The sequence below is a fragment of the Otolemur garnettii genome, unplaced genomic scaffold (genome assembly GCF_000181295.1).
Source record: "Otolemur garnettii isolate 467f Iridium unplaced genomic scaffold, OtoGar3 scaffold00206, whole genome shotgun sequence".
In the NCBI taxonomy this organism is placed as follows: Eukaryota; Metazoa; Chordata; class Mammalia; order Primates; family Galagidae; genus Otolemur; species Otolemur garnettii.
The window spans coordinates 2,102,481-2,123,860 of NW_003852601.1; the positions used below are offsets into that span (position 1 = coordinate 2,102,481).

Here is a 21,380-nt window from a genome sequence, read left to right on the forward strand (position 1 = left end):
AACACTTAAGAAAATAGGCATGGATGGGAATTCACCTAAACAGATGCCATCTACAGCAAACACAAAGCGAATGTCATATTGAATGGAGTAAAATGGAAAACATTTCCACTCATATCTGGAACTAGACAAGGATGCCCATTGTCACCACTGCTATTCAACATAGAAATGAAAGTCCTAGCCATTGCAATCAGGCAAGAGAATGGGATCAAAGGTATTCAAATGGGGCCATAGGAGGTCAAAGTCTTACTCTTTGTGGATGACATGATCTTATACCTGGAAAACCTAAGAGACTTGACTAAAAAGCTTTTAGAAGTGACATAGGAATACAGCAGTGCCTCAGGATATAAAATGATTGCTTATATATGATTAGCTTTTATATATGCCAATAGTAGTTAAGCCAAAAATATAGTCAAGGACTCTATTCCTTTTACAGTAGTGTCAAAGATGATGAAATACCTGGCAAATTGTCTAACAAAAGCCGTGAAAGATCTCTATAATGAGAATTATGAAATCCTGAGAAAATAAATAGCTTAAAATGTTAACAAATAGAAAAACATACTATGCTTGTTGCTGGGAAGAATCAGCATTGTTAAAATATCCATACTCCTCAAAGCAATCTACATATTTAATGCAATCCCTATAAAAGCACCAATGTCATACTTTAAAGAACTTGAAAAAATAATACTTTATTTCATGTGGACACAGAAAAACATCTTGAATACCAAATATGTTACTTAGAAATAAAAGCAAAGCTGGAGGCATCACGTTACCAGATTTCAGGTTACACTACAAACCTACAGTGATCAAAACAGCATGATACTGACACAAAAATAGAGATGTACATGTATGTAACAGAATAAAAAACCTATAAATAAACCCAGCCTCATATCACCATCTGATCTTTGCTTAAAAAAACTTACTTTAGGGAAAATATTTCTTATTTAACAAATGGTGCTGGTAAAACTGGCTAGCAACACATAGTAGACTAAAACTGGACCCTCACCTTTCATCATGTACAAAAATTAATTCTCACTGGATAAAAGGTTAAACTTAAGACATGTAACTATAAAAAAGCTACAAAAGAATTCAGGGAAAATACTTGAAAATATTGACCTGGGAAAATATTTTATGAGAAGTCCCCCCTCCTGGCAATTGAAGCAACACCAAAAATATGTTACTTGGATCTGATTAAGCTAAAAAGCTTCTTCACAGCTAAGGGCACTGTACGTAAAGCAAACAGACAACCTTTGGAATGGGAGAAGGTTTGTAGGTTATGTTTTCAGCAAAGCTCTGAGAACTATAATCATCAGAGAACTCAAATTAATCACTAATAAAAGAATAAATAACCCCTTTTCTTTGTGGGCAAGAGACTTGAACAGAAATTTCTCTGATGATGGCAGGCAAATGGCAAAAAAAAAAAAAAAAAAAAAAAAAAGCTTTCATATAAAGGATATAAATTAGTTTCATAATAGGGGTGTGTACATTGGATACTTTTTCTTCCATTCTTGTGATACTTTGCTAAGAAGAACATTTTCCAGCTCCATCCATGTGAACATGAAGGACGTAAAGTCTCCATCTTTCTTTATGGATGCATAGTATTCCATAGTGTACATATACCACAGTTTGTTGATCCATTTGTGGATCGATGGGCACTTGGGCTTCTTCCATGACCTAGCAATTATGAATTGGGCTGCAATAAACATTCTGATACAAATATCTTTGTTGTAATGCGATTTTTGGTCATCTGGGAATATACCTAATAAAGGAATTGCAGGGTCAAATGGCAGGTCAGCCTGAGAATACGGGGAGTGGGGAGGGAAAGGGGAGGGGAAATGGGTGGAGGGAGGGGATTGGAGGGATCACTTCTGAGGTTTATCTTACAAGGGTACAAGTGACTCTTTCTAAGAGTAGAATGTGAACTTTTTAAAATAATAACTAAGAAAATGACATTAAAGCTATGTTAACCAATTTGATGGAAGTGTTTCGAATTGTGTGTGAAAACCCCACACTGTACCCCAGAAGTGCATTAATGTACATAGTTATCATTCAATAAAATAAAAAAATGCTCATCATTTTTTAATCTTTAAAGAAATGCAAATCAAAACCACTTTGAGATATCACCTAACTCCAGGAAGATTAGCTCACCTCACAAAATTCCAAATTGCAGATGTTGGCATGGATGTGGAGAGAAGGGAACACTTCTACACTACTGGTGGAATTGCAAACTAATACAGCCTTTGGAAAGAAGTATGGAGAATTCTGAAAAAACTAAAAGTTGACTTATTGTTTGATCCTGCAATATCATTACTAGGTATAAATCCAGATGAACAAAAATCATTTTACAACTGAAAGGGAGCAGCTATGAACCTATTTTCTTTTGTTGCTATTTTCCTTGCTGTGCCTTTAAATAGTAATGGTAGTGGCAAAAATAAAAAAAAGATAAGAGAGCTGGGGAAGAAGGAAGACACAGAGGAGAGGGGGCAGGTGGCAAGAGCTGCAGGAAGCTCCAAGGTAATAAATCAAATCATGTATGCAGTTACAGTCCAGGTGGCAGCAACCAATCAAAAGATTCACACACTATCATTCCAGCTAAGACCCTAACCACAGAAAGGCAGTTAGCCTATAGAAACCCCAAGATCTCCCTAGTGACCAATGAGTGACCAGACACTAGCTTCTTCCTCAACTATCTTCTTCAGCATTTTATTGCAACCCATAGTACCTTGCAAGAAAGTGTATAAAAGTTTCCCTGGCCTTTGTTTAGGGGCCACTCCCCGCTGTTCTGCTTTTCTCTTGGGAGTGACCCAGGCATATACTTAATAAAAATAAACTTCTTGCTTCTTCCATGTGTGAGACTGGACTCTCAGTGGTAATAATTTTGGCCCTAACACGACGAAGACATTTGCACCAGAATGTTCATGGCAATCACATTCATAATAGCCAAGTCATGGAAGCAGCCTAAATGCCCATCAGCACATGAATAAACAAATTGTGGTATATGTATACCATGCAGTAATATGCAGCCATAAAACGATGGAGACTTTATGTATTTTATGTTTACCTGGATGGAGTTAGAACATATTCTTCTTAGTAAAGTGTCTTAAGAATGGAAAAATAAAGTATCCAGTGTACTCAATACTATATAAACATGCATTCATATGAATGTTAAAATACAAATACAGTCTAGAAAGAAGGAGGGGGGAGGGGAAAGGAGAGAAGAGGGCGGGGGAGGTGCATAGAGGCAGAGTATTTGTCAGGATCTCACCTAATTTGCTCAATTGAAAGGTACATTACAGGGAGCAAGATGGCAGACGGGATAGATCTTTAGCTCAAATTTCTTCAGGGCTTCAGGTAAGAAGGAGGGGGCTGGATCTTTCCCTGCATGGAGTGCTGGTGAAGATAAGCATCTCTAGGGGTGCAGCAAAGTGGTGGATTACTGGACTGGAATTGTAACTAAGAACCACAGAGTTTAGTAGAGAAATTTCCGGCTGCTGCTAAAGTGGCATCAGCCGTGGGGCCAGTGGCATGAGGCGGCACTAACCAACCCTTCCCCCACGGAGGACTACAAATTCCCAATTTGTGGTGAGTTTGGGTGTTTTGTGGAGAATTTGGTGAGGTGTGGATGACTCCTGAGCGGAGTTTGGTAACCAGAAAGGAGAGCCTTTTGGACCCCCGTTTGGAGCAGCAGGGGTCTAGGCAGCTAGACAGAAAACTGAGAGGAAAGGATCCCCCTTAGAAAGCAGACACAGTTTGTAATTTTAGAAATGGTGATAGCCACAGCAACCTTTTCCAACAGGCCAGGTGTGTGATTTGAATCCCACCAGCAGGCAGCCATCCTGCACCTGAAACTGCTCCAGGATACCCCGCACTTCACGGGAACTTCTGCAGGGAGATCTTGTGAAACATCCTAGCAAAGATTTTATTGTATTTTTTTATTTGTTTATTTATTCATTTTTCTTCTGAGATTGATGAAATTAACAGAAGGGAGAGGGTCTAGGAGGCAGAGTGCAATGGCAGACGGGATACAAGTTTAGCTCAGGTATCCCAGAACAGCAGGTGTGATTGTGTGTGCTAGATCTTTCCTGGTAGGGAATATTGGAGGTGGACTGGCAATTAGGGGAGTGCAGTGATCTGGAGGATTGCTGGACTCAGGCTGCGACCCTGAGCTGCAGAGTCTGATTGAAAAGTCTTTGTGCTGCCATGTTAAAGCAGCGGGCACCAGTAACAACCAGCCCCTCCCCCATGGAGACTGACTGAAAGTCTTTGTGCTCTGGCACTAATGCCATGGGCACCAATGGCAACCTGCCCCTTTCCCATGTAAGTTTACAATTTCCAGTTCCAGGGGAAACTAAGAGTTGAGTAGAAAAGCTGGTGAAACATGGACTCCTGTGCCGAATTTGGAGGGCAGATAGAGGTGCCATCTGGATCAGGACAGCCGAGACTAGGCAGCCAGACAGGAAGCAGACATATTTTGAAAATTCAGAAATGGTGCCTGCATAGCACCTCTTCCTATGGGCCAGGAGTGGTGAGTTGAATCCCATCTGCAGGCAGCCATCCTACACCTAAAATGGGTCCAGGACACCCCACACTTTACAGGAACTGTTGTAGGGAGATTTGTGCAACTTGCCAGTCAAGATTCCTTTTGAAATCTGTGGCACCAACATTCCCGCAGAGTCTAAGTGCCAAACAGGTAGCCAGACAACCATAAAAAAAAAAAAACAGTGTAAACCGAGAAATAGGTGTAAGCCTGGGAGCCATGCAACGTGCCACCTGCTGTTTGTTGTTGGTAGTGCTGGTGGTGGTGGTGGTCCCCTGTTATTATTTTCATCCTTTTCTTGTAGGAGGTATTGTTAAATTTTTTATTTTATTTTATTTTTATTTCATTAATACTACTCTTTTTTCCTCTCACTTCCTCTCCTTCCCTTCTTATGGTTGCTGAGAGTGCATACATCAGAGTATTAGAGTTCGGTTTTTTTCATTTCTTTTTTTATCATTTTATCAGTTTATGATTACTGTCATTGTTGTTGTTGTTGTTTGTCTGTTTGTTTACTTGGTTCTGATTGTATGTGCGTCTATGGGTGCTTGGGTGTCTGGTAGAGCTTTTTTCGTCTGTTTATTTGTTTGTTTTGTTTCAATGTGTTTTGTGCTTTGCTAAATCCTTGGGTTGGCAATTTTCCCTAACTTCAATTTTCACATTCAATAAGAACATGGGAGAACTGGGGATGATGGCTGACTGGAGCTAGTTTTCAACAAAAACTCCAGTCCAGGGGGACAGATAATGGCCAGAAAGAAACCAATGAAGCTAAAAGAAGGGAGCTAAGCTGAGAGAAGAGACAGATAAATGCACATCTCCCTGCAAGGCAAGCCACAACTCCAGTGAAACAAATTTCAGGTACAGAACTCATCCCAAAGAGGACAGGTGTCCATCCCTTCCTCCCAGAGAGTTGCTTGCTTGCTGTGGGATCTCTACCAGTGACAAACTGAGGTTCACTTCCCTACCCCACCAAAAGAATTGTTGGAAGCTGAGTCTCCTTCTCCAGAGAGCCCCTGCTGGGAGCCCAGGAATTCACTTGTTCAGCAGAAAATTCAAACAAATATTTTCCCTGCCTCTCTGAACTTCCAGTCTACCCTTCCCCCTGGCCTGGCAGTCTAGAAGTCAAACCCCTGCAGAAACCAGAATGTCTGCAATTCTTGGCTAGGGCTGGGTACTGCATAGATGGAAGCAGTGCAGCTTTGCTGTACTAGTGACTCCAGTCACAGTACAGAAAGACATAGAGGGAAAGGGGTCTGACCTGGCTCTGAGAAAGTGTATCTCAGCAGCAGGCAGACTTGGGGTTCTGTGCTATGGGTGGAAACTCAGGAGCTGCTGAGGTGCACGAGCCCAACTGGAGACACTTCCCACCCAACATCAGCAAGGTGGAGAAAGAGGCATCAGCCCCCTTGCTCCAAATCTTCTACTGGACAGGCCTTTCTTATTCCTTGGAGAACCAGAGTGAGTCACTTGAGCTACCAGTAGACTCCTACTATCTAGTTGCTGGAGGCCTTTTGTGTTTTCCAGGTAGAGAGTGGGTACTAACTGGGTCAATAGGCTTGGAAGTACTGAACTGGGCAAATTAACCAAGAACCCTCCAAAATGGTATCCTGTCTCTGTTGTGGAAGGTTGGACTTTCCTCTTCCATGTATTACCTGTGGAGGACAGGTTGTCTTAGTTGCTAGTATTTCTACAAAAATTGAGACTGCAACCCGGAGTCACTGTTTCACTAGGTTTAGACAGTGATCAGAAAATATGAGACAGACCCACCTACCCCTCTACACCAAGCAGGCCCCTAGAGTCACACACTGTAGTACTGTTCAGGTCCTTTGCAAAAATGTAGAGGAAAAGCTGCAGTCACCAGTCCCAGCTCTTTGGTGAAGGGCTGGTCAGTTGCAACCCCACAAACCTCAAATCTAATTTCACTTTGCCTGCTCATCTAGCTAAACAGTGAAAAACAACCATGTGGTGGAATCAGAGGAAAAACTCTGGCAACACGAATAATCAGAACAGTTCAACTCCCCCAAGGAATGACAAATCAGCCAAATCAGAGAACCCAATCCACAAACAGATGGCTGAGATGTCAGAAATCGAATTTAGAATTTGGATTGCAAACAAGATCAACAGAATGGAAGTAAAGTTGGAAATAGAAATCTTAGGAATAATTGAAAAGATGTCAGAAGAATTCAATTAATTCAAAGACAAAATCACCAAAGATATAGACACATTGAGAAAAGAAGTTGAAGCCTACCAAGATATGAGAAATACAGTAGAGTCCCTCAGTAACAGAATGGAGCAAGCAGAAGAAAAGATTTCTGACATTGAAGACAAAGTTTTAGAAAGTTCCCAAATGCTCAAACAGGAAGAGATTTGGAGAGCAAAAATGGATCACTCTCTTAGAGAGCTCTGGGATAATTCGAAGTAGACTAATATTCACCTCATAGGACTTCCTGAAGGCAAAAAGATTGCTTTGAAAGGCACAGAGGCTCTACTTCATGAGATAATGAAAGAGAATTTCCCAGACATGCCAAGAGATTCTGAAATCCAAAGAGTGGACAGCTTCAGAACCCTAGTACGACTCAATCCAAATAAGACTTCTCTGAGGCATATTATAATTAATTTTGCCAAAGTTAATATGAAGGAGAAATTTCTATAAGTGGCCAGTTGTAAGAAACCTACAAGGGGAAGAATATTAGAATATCTGCAGATCTCTCTGAAACCTTTCAATCTAGAAGAGGATGGTCATCTACCTTCACCTCCTAAAACAAAACCATTTTCAACCCAGGATCCTGTACCCAGCTAAACAGAGTTTCATTTATAATGGCAAAATTAAATACTTTAATGACATTCACATTCTGAAGAAATTTGCAATAACTAAACCAGCTCTCCAGGACATTCTCAGGCCCATCTTCCACAATAACCACCACAATGCTTTACCACCCAAGTAAACTCACCCAGAAAATTTTGATCAAAACTGAGCTTCCACAGTAGTGAAAGGATTAAAAATGCCCACTGGATCTTCAAAAAGTTTGACACCCAAAAATAATACCAGGCTTATCACTACTCTCAATCAATGTGAATGGCTTACATTGCCCTATAAAGAGTCACAGGCTGGCTGATTGGATGCAAAATATCAGGCCAGACATCTGCTGCATACAAGAATCTCACCTTACCTTAAAAGATAAATACAGACTTAGCGTGAAGCGTTGGTCATACATAATTCAGGCAAATGGCAAACAGAAAAAAAGCAGGATTGGCAATTTTATTTGCAGATACAACAGGCTTTAAACCAACAAAAGTAAGGCAAGACAAGGATGGTCACTTCATATTTGTTAAGGGAAACACTCAACATGATGCGATCTCAATTGTTAATATTTATGTATCCAACCTGAATGCTCCTCAATTTATAAGAGAGACTCTAACTGAAATGAGCACCACACTACCGAGGGTGACAAAGTGAGATTCTGTCTCTAAAAAAAACAAAAAAGAAGAAGAAGGTAATCCCACTTACAATAGCCATAAAAAAATAATGCTCAGGAAGATATAAGATATTTAACTGAGAAGGTGAACTATAAAACACTGAAGATAGAAATTATAGATAACACAAACAAATGGAAATACATCCTATGCCCATGGATTGGAAGAATTAATACTGTTAAAATTACCATACCTCCTAAAACTATCTATAGATATAAAATAATCTGTCTCAAAATAACATTATTATTTTTCATAGAAGTAGAAAAACAAATGTGAAATTTATATAAAGCCTGAAAAGAGCCCAAATAGCTAAAGCAATCCTAACCAAAAAGAACAAAACTGAAGGGATCATACTACTTGATTTAAAATTATACTATACAGCTAAATTAATCAAAAAAATCAATGCTGGTATAAAAATAGACACAGAGATCAATGGAACAGACTAGAGAAGAGACAAATAAATTCACATATTTACAACCAAATTCACATATTTACCACCAATTTTTCTTTGACAAAGTCAACAAAAGCATACACTGGGGACAGAATATTCTTTTCAAGAAATGGTATTAGAAAAAATGTATTTCCATATGCTAAAGAATATACAAAAAAGCAACTTCAGAAAAATTAAAGACTTAAGTATGAGATCCAAAACTATAAAAATACTAGAAAAAAAAAACAAGGAAAAATTATTCTGAATATTGGGGTAGGCAAAAATTACATGACTAAATTTCAAAATCATAGGTAACAAAAAAGAAAAATAAAAAAATAGACAAATGAGATTTAATTAAATGAAAAGAAAATTCATAGCTAAGGAAATAATCGACAGAGTGAGTAGGAAATCTTCAGAATAGGAGAAAAATTATTTGCATATTAAGCATCAGACAGGGGACTAATATTCAGAATTTATAAGGAACTTAGCAACAGCAACAAAAAGAAATAATCCTATTAAAAAGTGGGCAAAGGATATGAGTAGACATTTTCAAAAGAAGACTTATAAGTGGTCAACAGGTACATAGAAATGCTCAGAGAAGGTTCTATTCACATCTCTCCTGGGCACAGGATGGAAGTGTTTGGCACACCTTTTGTGTGAGGAACATTACTACAAGAGGTTCTCTACCTGACAAAATCAAATAATTTGACCTGGTTGTTTGTACTCTCATATTAACTTCAAATAAATCAACTTTTAAAAAGTGCTCAAAATCACTAACCAACTAAAAAATCCGAAATTAAAACTACAAAATTATACAAGACAAAATGGCTATTATTAAAATACACAAAAATAACATAAATATTGTCAAGGATGTGAAAAAGAAAACTCTTATACACTATTGATAGAAATGTAAATTAGTAATCCTCTATTAAAAACTGGATATTTATTAAAGAACAACAACAAAAAATAAAACTACTATGTGATCCAGCAATTCTATTACTGAGTATCTAAACAAAGGAACAGAAGTCATATCAAAAAGATCCCTGCACTTGTTTGTTTATCTCAACACTACTTACAACAGCAATGACATGGAATCAACCTAAGTGTCCATCAACAGAAAATTGGATAAAGAATACATATTCACAGAGGAATACTATTCAGTCACGAAAAATGAAATTTTTGTAGCAACATGCATGAAACTGGGGGCCATTATCTTAAATAAAACAGATACAACATAGAAAAAAATACCACATTCTCTCATTTATAAGCTAAATTTTGGATACTCATGGATGTAAAGTGTGGAACGATAAACAATGGACACACAGAAAGGTGAGAAATTTATCTAATCTGTAGTCATTTAGCTTCGTGGTAGTACAGTCATATTATTGTTTGCAAAGTATGTTTTTATTCAATCTTTTATTTATGTCTTTAGGTTGAAGGTGGGTTATTTCTAAAAAGCATAAAATTTAGTCTTCTTGTTAATCCAAAATTATAATGTATGTCTTTTCACTCGTATGTCTAAATTGTTTAAATTGAATATGATTATTGATATGGTTGTTATCAAATCTGCCATGTATCAGTAGCTTTTTTCCCATTATTCTGTTTATTCTTTTCCACTCATTTATTCCTTTTGCTTTAATTGAGCAATTATTCTATTTTATCTTTATTATTGACTTATTATTTTTTTCTTTTTTTTAAATTTCGGGTTAATTTGAGAGTACAAACAACCAAATCACAATATTTGAATTTGTTGAGACCCTCTTATAGTTATACCCTGCACCCCAAAGGTGTGCCATACACCCCTACATTGTGCCCATTCAGTGGGTGCATCCCAATCCTCCTTCCTTCCTTATTCTCCTTCCCTGCCAACTTTAATTGAAATGACTTTTCCTCCTATGTGGGTATGAATTAAATCATCTACCAGCTTCATATTATTACTGAGTACATTGGATATTTGCCTTTCCATTCTTGGGATATTTTACTGACAAGAATGTGTTTCAACTCCATCCAGATTAATAAAAAAGATGTGAAGTCATCGTCTATTTTATAGCTGAATAGTATTCTATGGTATGCATATACCACAATTTGTTAATATATTCCTGAATTGACAGGCATTTAAGTTGTTTCCACATCTTACCAATTGTAAATTGAGTTGCAATAAACAATCTAGTGCATATGTCCTTATGATGAAATTATTCATTTTTTCTTCTGGGTAGGTGTCTAGTAGTGGGACTGCAGGGTCAAATGGGAGATCTAATTTTAGTTCTTTCAAAATTCTCTATATTTCTTTCCAAACAGCTCTATTAGTTGGCAGTCCCACCAACAGTGTAAAAGTTTTCCCCTTTTCTCCACATCTACATCTTTGGGATTTTGTGATATGGGCTAATTATACTTGCTTCTCTAGATTTTTTTACCATGCATCTTTTATTAGTCATAATATGTCTTCAAATCATATTACACCATTTAATGTCTAACATAAGGAACTTACAACAGCATCCCTTTCACCTATTATGCTTTTTGTCATATGTTTTACTTTTGTATACAAAAGGACAATGCATTGCTAATGTCTTCTGCATTCATTTTCTTTTAGAGTATTCAAAATGATAAAAAATTCACTTTATTTCTACCATCATTTATTTAATTTTCAACATTATTTATTTCATCATCAGATTCTACTTTCTCTCAGTTGTCATGTCACTTCTACATGGAGATTTTTTTTTTTTATTTTAAGTCTGTGGGCAATAAATTTTCATAGATATGTTTTCTTTGGGAATATGTTTATCTTTCCTTCTTATTTTCACTATGTATAGAAATTTAGGTTGACAGAACTTTATATCACTTTAAAGATGTTATATATTTTCATGAATTTTACAGTTTTTATGACAAAACTTTTATAAAATTTTTGCTTTACATTTTCTGGCTGTTTTCAAGAATTTCTTTGTCTTTAGTTTCCAGTAGATTTTGCATTGTATGCCTAGAGGTATGTGGATATTTATTTTGGGGAAATTATCCTATCATATATATGATTCTGTTTTTCATTTGTAGTATTTCCATTCAATTATTTGTTATAATTTTCATTTCTTTACTAAAGTTGCCCACCCTGTGTTATACTTTTTAGAAATTTATATGTTAAATTTAATTTTAACATACAATGTACTCACTAGTAATGTATAGTGTATATATTTCCTTCAGGAAGGCTTCCCCTTGACCTGCTATCTGAATTTAATTTAGTTTTTCTCTCATGTGTTGATGTATTTATTAATCCTCTACTTTATAATTGGAGCTGTGTACATGTGATGTTTATTTTCCCATTATTATAATAATTTGCTTAGAAGAATGTTACTGAAAGGCATCCAAAGTTTTCAAAAAGATACAAAATTCCTATCATTTTATGGCTGAATAGCATTACATGGTATACATATACAACATTTTATTAATCCACTCATGTATTGATGGATACTTGAGTTGTTTCCACATCACTGTGATTGTGAACTGTGCTGCCGTAAACATTTAAATGCAAATATCCTTATGGTAAAGTGTCTTCTTTTCTTAAAAGATACCTACTAATAAGATAACAGGATCAAATGGTAGGTATACTTTTTGTGCTTGAGGACTCTCCATATTTCTTTCCACAGAGGCTGAAATAAATTACAGTCCCATCCAAAAGAGATGAGTGTTCCTTTCTCTCCACACTCACACTAGCATCTGTTGTTTTAGGACCTTGGGGTGTGGAGCATTCTCACTAGGGTTAGATTACATTTGAAACTGGTTTTGATTTTGATTTCTCTGATGATTAAGGGCAATGAGTATTTTTTTTCATGTGTTTGTTAACCATTCATCTGTTCTCATTAAAAAAAAGTGTTTCTGTTCATGTATCTTGCCCAGGTTTTAATGGGATTGGTTGCTCTTTTCTTGTTTATTTTCTTAAGTTCTTCATAGATTCTGGTTACTAGCCACTTCGTTGGTTTTAGAGAATGCTAATATCTTCTCATATATGAAGGTTGATTCTTTACTTTGTTGATTATGTCTATAGCTGAGCAGAAACTTTTGTACTTGGTGAGATCCCATTTATTTATTTTATCTGTTGCTCCAATTATCAGTGGGATCTTCTTATGAAGTCCCTATGCTCATAAGATTACAATTTTTTTCAACGTTTTATTCCAGGTTTTTTATAGTTTCAGAACTTAGATATAAATATTTTACCTACCATAAGTTAATTTTTGGAAGTGGTAACAGGTGTAGGTCCAGATTCAGTTTTTTTATATGAAGCTAACCAGTCCTTCAAGCACAATTTATTAAATAGGTTTCTTTTCCCTAGTGTATTCTTTTGTTTGCTTTGTCAAAGATCACATGGCCATAGTAGGCTTTTTTCATCTCTAGATTCTCTGTTATATTTCTCAGATCTATGATTCTATTTTTATGCCTGTACCATGGTGTGTTGATCACTATTGTCTTGTGGTAAAACCAGATATGTTCTTATTTTGTAGAATTGCATTGGCTATTTGGATTTTTCTGGATCCATATAAAAATATAGAAATGTTTTTCCAAGATATTCAAAGTATAACATTGATATTTTAATGGAGATTGCATTAAATCTGTAGATTGCTTTGGAAATTATAGACATTTTGGCAATCTTGGTTCTTTCTAGCCATGAGAATGATCTGTTCTTCCATCTGTTAACAATCTTGCTATTTCTTTTCTTAGTGTTTCATGGTTATCTCTATAGAGATCCTTCACATCTTTTGTTAAATATATTATATGGAATTTCATTTTCTTTGAAGTTTCTGTAAGCTGTGATGTCATGGCACTCTACTGAGGGCAACAAAATGAGACTCTGTCTCAAAAAAAAAAATACTAGTTCTACAGAAAATACTTAAACCTACTGACCATCACAATGGACAACCGGCAAACACTCAGAAAATAAAGGACAAAATCTACCTTCAACAATAGCACAAAGGATAAAACTAAGCAATAGGCTTTCAGAAATTAAGATGAGGAGAATTCCACCATACTTATAAATTATCTCAGTAAATGTTAATGGCTTGATTTCCCCACTGAAGAGGCACAGGCTGGCTAATTGTATAAAAACAAGCACAAGCTATCTATTTGTTATCTCCAGAAAACAAACTAACCTTGAAAGACAAAACAAGACTCAGGATGAGGGGTTGGAAAACAATATTTCAGGCAAATGGAAATCAGAAGAAAGGAGGGGTCACAATCTTATTGTCAACACAAGTGGATTTAAAGCAACTTAAGGAAAGCAAAGATGGTCACTTCACACTGATCAATGGAACAATACAACAAGAGGAAATTTCGATTCTAAATATTTATGCACTAAACTTAAATGCTCCCAGATTTATTAAACACACATTAATTGATCTAGCAATATGATATCTTGTAACCCCATAATAGCTGGGGACTTTAACATCCCTCTGGCAGAACTAGACAAATGCTCTAAGCAGAAACTAAACAAAGATACAAGGAACTTAAAAGCTACTCTAGAACAAATGGGCTTAATAGACATATCCATAATGCACCATCCCAAAGCTAAGAAAAAGCTAAATTCATGTTGACAGCCCATAGAAGTTGAATTTTGTACTCCAAAATATAGACCATATCCTAGCATACAAATCAACACAATGAAAATAATTGAAATTATACCTTGTATCTCTTCAGACCAAAAGAATAAAGGAAAAATTCAACTCCAACAAAATTCTTTATCCCCACACTAAGGCAAGGAATCTAAAGAACCTTACACATAATGACAGTTGGGACAAAGAAGAGATAAGGGAAGAAATCGTTATATTCCTCAAACATAACAACAATGAAGTGACAAGTTACCAAAATGTTTGGGATACTGCAAAATCAGTCCTACAAGGCAAATTTATTGCATTGGATGCCTATATCCAAAAAAAAAAAAAAACAGAGAGAGAACATGTCAGTAACCTAATGAATCATCTTAAAAAAATGGAAAAGGAGGATAAGTCTCAAATCTAGCAGAAAAAAAAGAAATAACCAAAATTAAATCAGAAATAAATAAAACTGAGAACAAAAGAATCATTCAATAAATTAATGAAACAAAAAGTTGGTTCTTCAAAAAGATAAATAAAATTGGTAAATATTTGGGCAGATTAACTAGAAACAGAAAAGCAAAATTTAATAATCTCAAGCAGTAATGAAAATAAGGAAATAACAATAGACACCACAGAGATACAAGAGATTATCCCTGACTACTATAAGTAACTCTTTACCTAGAAATTTGGCAATGAGTAGAAAATAGACTAATACTTGGAATCATACTATTTCCCTAGACTTAACCAGAAGAAATGTATCTCTTGAACAAACCAATATCAAGCATTAAAATTGAAGAAACAATAAAAAGGCTTCCAACAACAAAAAAAATAAATCCCTGTACCAGATGGCTTCACACCAGAATTCTATCAAACCTTCAAAGAAAAGCTTTTACCAATACTGCAGAACCTATTCCAAAACATTGAGAAGGAAGGAACCTTTCCCAACATAATGTATCAAGCAAACATCAATCTGATAACCAAAACCAAGAAAGGACCCAACTAAAAAGGAGAACAATAGACCAATTTCACTAATGAGTATCAACACAAATGTACTCAATGAAATCTTAGCTAATATACTACACCTACACATTAAAAATTGTACATCATGATCAAGTAGTATTAGCCTCCCTTGTCCCAGGGATGCAAGACTGATTTAACTTATGCAAATCCATAAATGTAATTCACCATATCAACAGAAGGAAAAACAAAGGCCGTGTCATCCCTCAATAGACACAGAAAAAGCATTTGATAAAGTTCAGCATCCTTTTCTAACAAGAACACTTAATAATACAGGCATAGGTGGCACATTTCTTAAACTGATCAAAGCTATATTGACAAACCCACAGCTAATATCATGAATGGAGTAAAACTGAAATCTTTTTCACTTAGAACTGGAAACAGACAAGGATGCTCGCTACTGCCACTAATATTCAACATAGAGCTGGATGTTCTAGCCAATGCCATCAGGCAACAGGGGGCAGAGTAGGTCAAACTCTCACTCTTTGCCAATGATATGATCTTAGAGAACAAAAGACTCAACCACAAGATTCCTGAAAGTGATAAAAAACACTTATACCTCAGGATATAAAATCAATGTCCATAATGTCCATAATCAGTAGCCTTTATATATGTCAATAATAGCCATGTTGAGAAGGAAATCAAAGACACAATACACTTCATGATACCTTCAATGAAAATAAAATAGCCAGGAATATACCAAACAAAAGAGGTGAAGAACCTCTACAAAGAGAACCCTACGAAAAGAAATAGCAGAAGACATTAACAAATGGAAGAACATACCATGCTCTTGGCTGGGAAGAATCAACTTTATTAGTATGTCTATACTACCCAAAGCAATCTACAGATTCATTGCAATCCTGATTAAAATACCAACAACATACTTTGAAGAACTGATGAAAATAGTTCTTTGCTTTGTATTTAACCAGAAAAAAAGCCCGTATACCCAAGGCAATTCTAAGTAATTAAAACAAAGCCAGACACATAATTCTACCAAGTGGCATTATATTCCAAGTCTATAGTAGTGAAAATAGCATGATATTAGCACAAAAATAGAGACATAGACATATAGAACCAAATAGAAAACCAAGAGATGAAACCAGTCACTTATTACCATCTGATCTTTGATAAACCAAAGAAAAGTATCTACTAAAGAAAATAATGTCCCCCCTAACAAAAAAAGAAAAAGAAAAGAATGCCCATTAAATAAATGCTGCTGGGAGAACTGGATAACCCACACTTTTCACCACTTACAAAAATTGATTCAATATGGATACAAGATTTAAATACAGGATGGTCATAAAGTTTGTTTTCAATTTAAATAGACAAGTATTTTAAATTACACATGAACTTTATGGCCACCCTGTGTAAGACATGAAATTATACAAATCTTAGAAGAAAGTGTGGGAAAAACTCGTCATGATGTTGGACTTGAGAAAGATTTTATGAAGACGATAACAGTGGCAATCACTACAACAAAAATAAACAAATGGGACTTAAACTAAAAAGCTGTTGCACAGCTAAGTACACAACAATTAAAGCAAAGAGACAACCTTCAGAATGGGAAAAGACATTTGTGTGTTACAAATCTGACAAAGGGTTGATAACTAGAATCCACAGAGAATCAAATTAATCAACAAGAAAAAGCAAACAGTCCCACTATCATTGGGCAGGAGACATGAACAGAACCTTCTCAGAGGAAGACAAATGAATGACTAACAAACATGAAGAAATGCTCATTGCCCCTGATCATCAGAGAAATGCAAATCAAAACCACCCTAAGATATTACCTAACCCTAGTGAGAATAACCCACATCACAAAGTCCCAAAGCTGCAGATGCTAGTGTGCATGTTAAGAGAAGGCAACACTTTTATACTTAGTGTGAATGCAAACTATTACAGACTCTTTGGAAAGAAATATGGAGAATCCTCAAGAATTCAAACTGGACCTCCCATTTGATCCTGCAATCCCACTACTACACATCTTCCCTGAAGAAATAAATATTATCAAAAGGAAATTTGCATTAGATTATCATAGCTCAATTTACAATTGCCAAGAAGTGTAAAAAATTAAATGCTCACCAACCCAGGAATAGATTAACAAACTTTGCTCCATGGAATACCATTCAGTCACAGAAAAGGAGACTTTATATCTTTTGTATTAATGTATCTGGATTTGAAGTACATCCTTCTTATTAAAGTATCACAAGAATAGAAAAACAGTTATCAATGTATTTGATAGTAATATGAAGCCAGTAGAGGATCTAATACATGCCCACATAGGAGAAAAACTCAATTCAATTCACAGTGGGGGAGGGAGAAGAAGAGAGGAGGAGGAAGGGAGGACGGTAGAGGATTGATGTGCTCCCACTTAATGGACACAATACAAGAGTATATGGCAAACTTCTTGTGTGCAGGACACAACTACAAGAGGGATTGTATCTAACAAATGCAAACATTGTAACCTAGTTGTTTGTACTCTCACATTAACCTGAAATAAAAAGTAAAAAGACCTACTAAACAGATTTCAGTGGTTAACCTCAACAATCTGTGTTTTGGTGAGCCTTCTGGGTGGTCCCAGTGCATGCTGACATTTGAAAGCTACTTTACTAAATTGTTCAGGTCTCAGTTGAGATATCACCTGTTCTAGAAAGCCTTTCTTGACTATCCAACATTACATCATGTACCCTTTTCTACATATTTCTATCACACGATGAGAAATCCAATTTAAACTATGTCACACTACATTGTAATTGCAAATTTACTTGTCTCTATCAGAATAGCCCCAGTTCTCTAAGGGTAGGAACAAGTATTTGGCACTTCATGTGTAGCTTCTAAAGTTGTTTGTGCCATGCAGTAGGCCTCCAGTAAGTATGTATTCAGTAAATAATTTTTTGCTTCTTTTGGGGAGTCTCACTTTGTCTCCCCAGGTAATGTGCTATGACACCACTGAAGTGTTAAACTCCTGAACCCAAGTGATCCTCTTACCTCAGCCTTCCAAGTAGCTAGGACTAAAGTCATATGCCACCAGGCCCAGATAATTTTTGGTAAAGACAGAGTGTCACTCTTTCTCAGACTTGTCTTGAACCCCTGATCTCAACTTGTTCTCCTACCTTGACCTTCCAGTGTGCTAGGATTAAAGATTTGGAGCGCCCCACCTGGCTTTTAATGAATACATTAATAGAAGAGAACATAGCCAAGCTATGATTACTTTACACTTGGTATTAGAAACTCAGTATGTAAATGGGATTAGAATTCAGTTTGCACTAAGACAAGAATATTGTCTATGGTGGTGGTTAAAAATCTTTCTGAGGTCTGAGCCAGGACACCTTCTAGCCAAGATTAGGAGCTCAGACTATAGCCAAGGGTATGCTCTTAAACATCTGAAACAGGAATATTAGCCATAGCCTATTCTAGGATTAAGAAAATGAGTAGTTAATAGAGACAAACTCAGGCTATAGCTTATTTTTTTAAAGGAATAAGCCAGAAGACTAAAGCACAGATGCTGCATATCTCTCATTCTTTTACTAAGTGTCCTTACTCACCAGGCTCAGCAGGTAGTGGCCAACCAGTATTAAATTCTAGCACACCATGGGCATGCACAGAGTAGGGACGGCTGGCATTATTCTTGAACACCACAGTAAGGATATCACCAACTTCTCCTCTGATAAGTGGACCTAATACAAGCGAAAAAAGTAAAAGTTACATTAGTGGATGAGTAGAACAGGTGGCATTGAAGAAAGGGACATACATGGTAACCCCCCAGTATTAGGAATTTGCCCTGAGAACTAACAATGTGGAGATTAAAAGTCATGACTGGCTCCATTTTTAGATTTAGAAGACCTTACAGTGACATTGCTACACACAGAATGAAAGTACTTCATCAACAGTATTATTTATTCAATTACTCCTACTCTTTCCATCTCAACCCTCTATAACAGCCCAAGGCTTTAGAGCAGTGATTCTCAACCTTCTTAATGCCGTGGTCCTTTACCATAGTTCCTGTGGGTCATGACAGGAACCGCTGCTCTAGATAATCAAGTCTCTCTGGAATCATTGATGATGAGAATGTGACACAGAATACAGAATAGCAGCTGGGATCTCTACAGGGGTCAATCAATCCCTTATGTTCCAGGATGAGAAAGAAGACACCTATTGGCCCCTACAAAGGTTAAAAAAAAAAAAAAAGAAAACTATAGCAATATCCTAAAAACAAAAGCTCCAGCAGTAATTAAACAGGGATACAGGGGCAAAACTGGTTCCTTGTTTCATTCTTTTTCTACTTTTTTATTCTCCTAAGTTCTTCTTCCTCTAGTATCTGTCAAAATCTACCACACTGAGAGGCCTCCATACCTGAAAGGTATAAAAATCTAGAAAAACCTGGTTTAAGTTGCAGCAAAGTTTATGATTCACTTCTTCTCCCTTCAGTATTCCTTTTCATGGCTATTTTATAAAAAAAAATGAGCATGACCACAATTCCAGAATATCCTAAGATTGAGAATGGGGAATGGGGAATCCTTCATAATATGACATACCTGCCTTAGGAACAGCTCTGGCTGCTCAATAGTAGGAGGAAAGTGGGATTCTCTTACCCAGGATTCCCAAGTGTTCTTCAGGTCCATTCCTTAGCTGAGGGATTCTGAATGTACCATCAGTGTATTCCCTGAATACAGCTTTCTTGTATCTGGAACCCAGGAACCCATCCTCATTGTTCAGGAAAATGTGACCATAACTAGAATAATCCAAAGAGTGGTATCAGCACTTTACACTCAACCCCTTATCTTCAGATATGGAGAAGCTAAGTCAGAACCACACTCATTTTTCAAATAAAGAAGAGGACCTAGTCTTTCTATTGCCAGACTACAGGTTTTAGTATCTACTTATGTTGCTTGTTTGCCATGACCCAGATATGAATTTGTTGTACAATTAATATGGTAAGAGCACTGGGCTAAGAATCAGAAGCCCTGGAATCCAGAACCAGGCTTAATTATGTCTCTTATGGAATTAGTTTGACAAAAAGACAAAGTACGAGGTGGCAGAAAAGGTATTAACTTCTGCTGCAGCCAGAAGGCAACAAATAGTGACACATATGGAGTAAATAGAATCTTACAAATTTCTTCTTATAGGATACTTTCCAATTTACAAACAGGTTTATAATGCACGTTATTCGACATTTCCAATCTATGAGGTAGGTAGGTAGGTCCCAGAAGTGCAAGCAGTAGCCCAGAGGTATCAGGACTTATTGACAGCAACACATCCAGCCAGAAAGGGAACCAGGACTTAGATTCAAGCCCACTGCTCCATCACTCCCTCCTCTCTCTTCTTGTTTTTCAACTGTACCAGATCACTTTAAAGATGAGCAAACTCAGGCTTAGAGAGAGGAAGTCATTTTCCCTAATTTTCAAAGAAAGTTAGCAGGAAGACTTCATCTTTTAACAATCAATATAAAGAGCAAGAAATGGCAAAAGTCAGTAAGAGCACTAAAAACAAACTAGTGCAAAACTACGAATTTGTACCTCAAATTAGTTTGAATTTTCTCCTCATTTCTCTTTAGTAATGGAATCACCTAAGTTTTAGCTAAGCACATGGCTATCCAACCAGAGATTATATTTCCTAGATTTCTTTGCAACTAAGCATAATCATGTAAGTGTGGGATAATAAGGTATGAAAAAAAAATGATGTATGTAACTCCCGAGTCACTCCTCACAGACAATCAATCTTATCCTGAACTTCTTTCTGCCTGCCTGATAGCTTAACATGGCTACAACAGTAATAGGCATCTTGGTCCCAGAGATAAAAAGTAATTATTTGAGGATGACACCGTTTGCCTACCAGCCCTTTATTATACTCATATCTGTACTATTATATGAATAACCAATAAAATTTCATCTTATTTAAACTATGTTGTTTTGGGCTTTATCTGCTACATATTTTAGTCTATACCTTAACGAATGCAATGCCATTTTGTTAAGGGAAAGATGATCTTGGGGCATTTGGTTCTTTGTGTAAGTTCTTCATGAAATTTAAGCCCCAGGGAAGGTACCATATTTGCCAGTATACCATAATGCATACTTCTTTGTCCAAATTTTTGAGAGGAAAATAAGGATATACATTGCGTATCAGTAGTACAGCTTGGGAGCAGGAATCCCATGACTTCCAAGCTGCTGCACCCAACAACCTGGGCCTGCTGAGTGTATGGAATTTCAGTCCAGGAGAACGCAGAATTTGATGGAAGTGGGTGAGAGTTGGTTCTGCTGAGTGCCGTATCAGGGAATAGGGTGGTAGTAGGGCTGGTGAGGGAGGCTGCAGCCATGTAGGGTAAGGGCCAAAACCCATCCATGCAAAGGGGATCAGG

At 36.6% G+C, this 21,380-nt stretch overlaps 1 protein-coding gene across 1 annotated transcript in view; it reads right to left on the minus strand.

Moving 5' to 3' along the window:
• Positions 1 to 21,380, minus strand: part of HEPH (hephaestin) — an 85,666-nt gene that overhangs the window by 25,650 nt on the left and 38,636 nt on the right. The window contains 2 exon segments of the mRNA XM_003801311.1: positions 18,571 to 18,702; positions 19,618 to 19,757. Coding sequence (XP_003801359.1) covers positions 18,571 to 18,702; positions 19,618 to 19,757 — 272 coding nt within the window.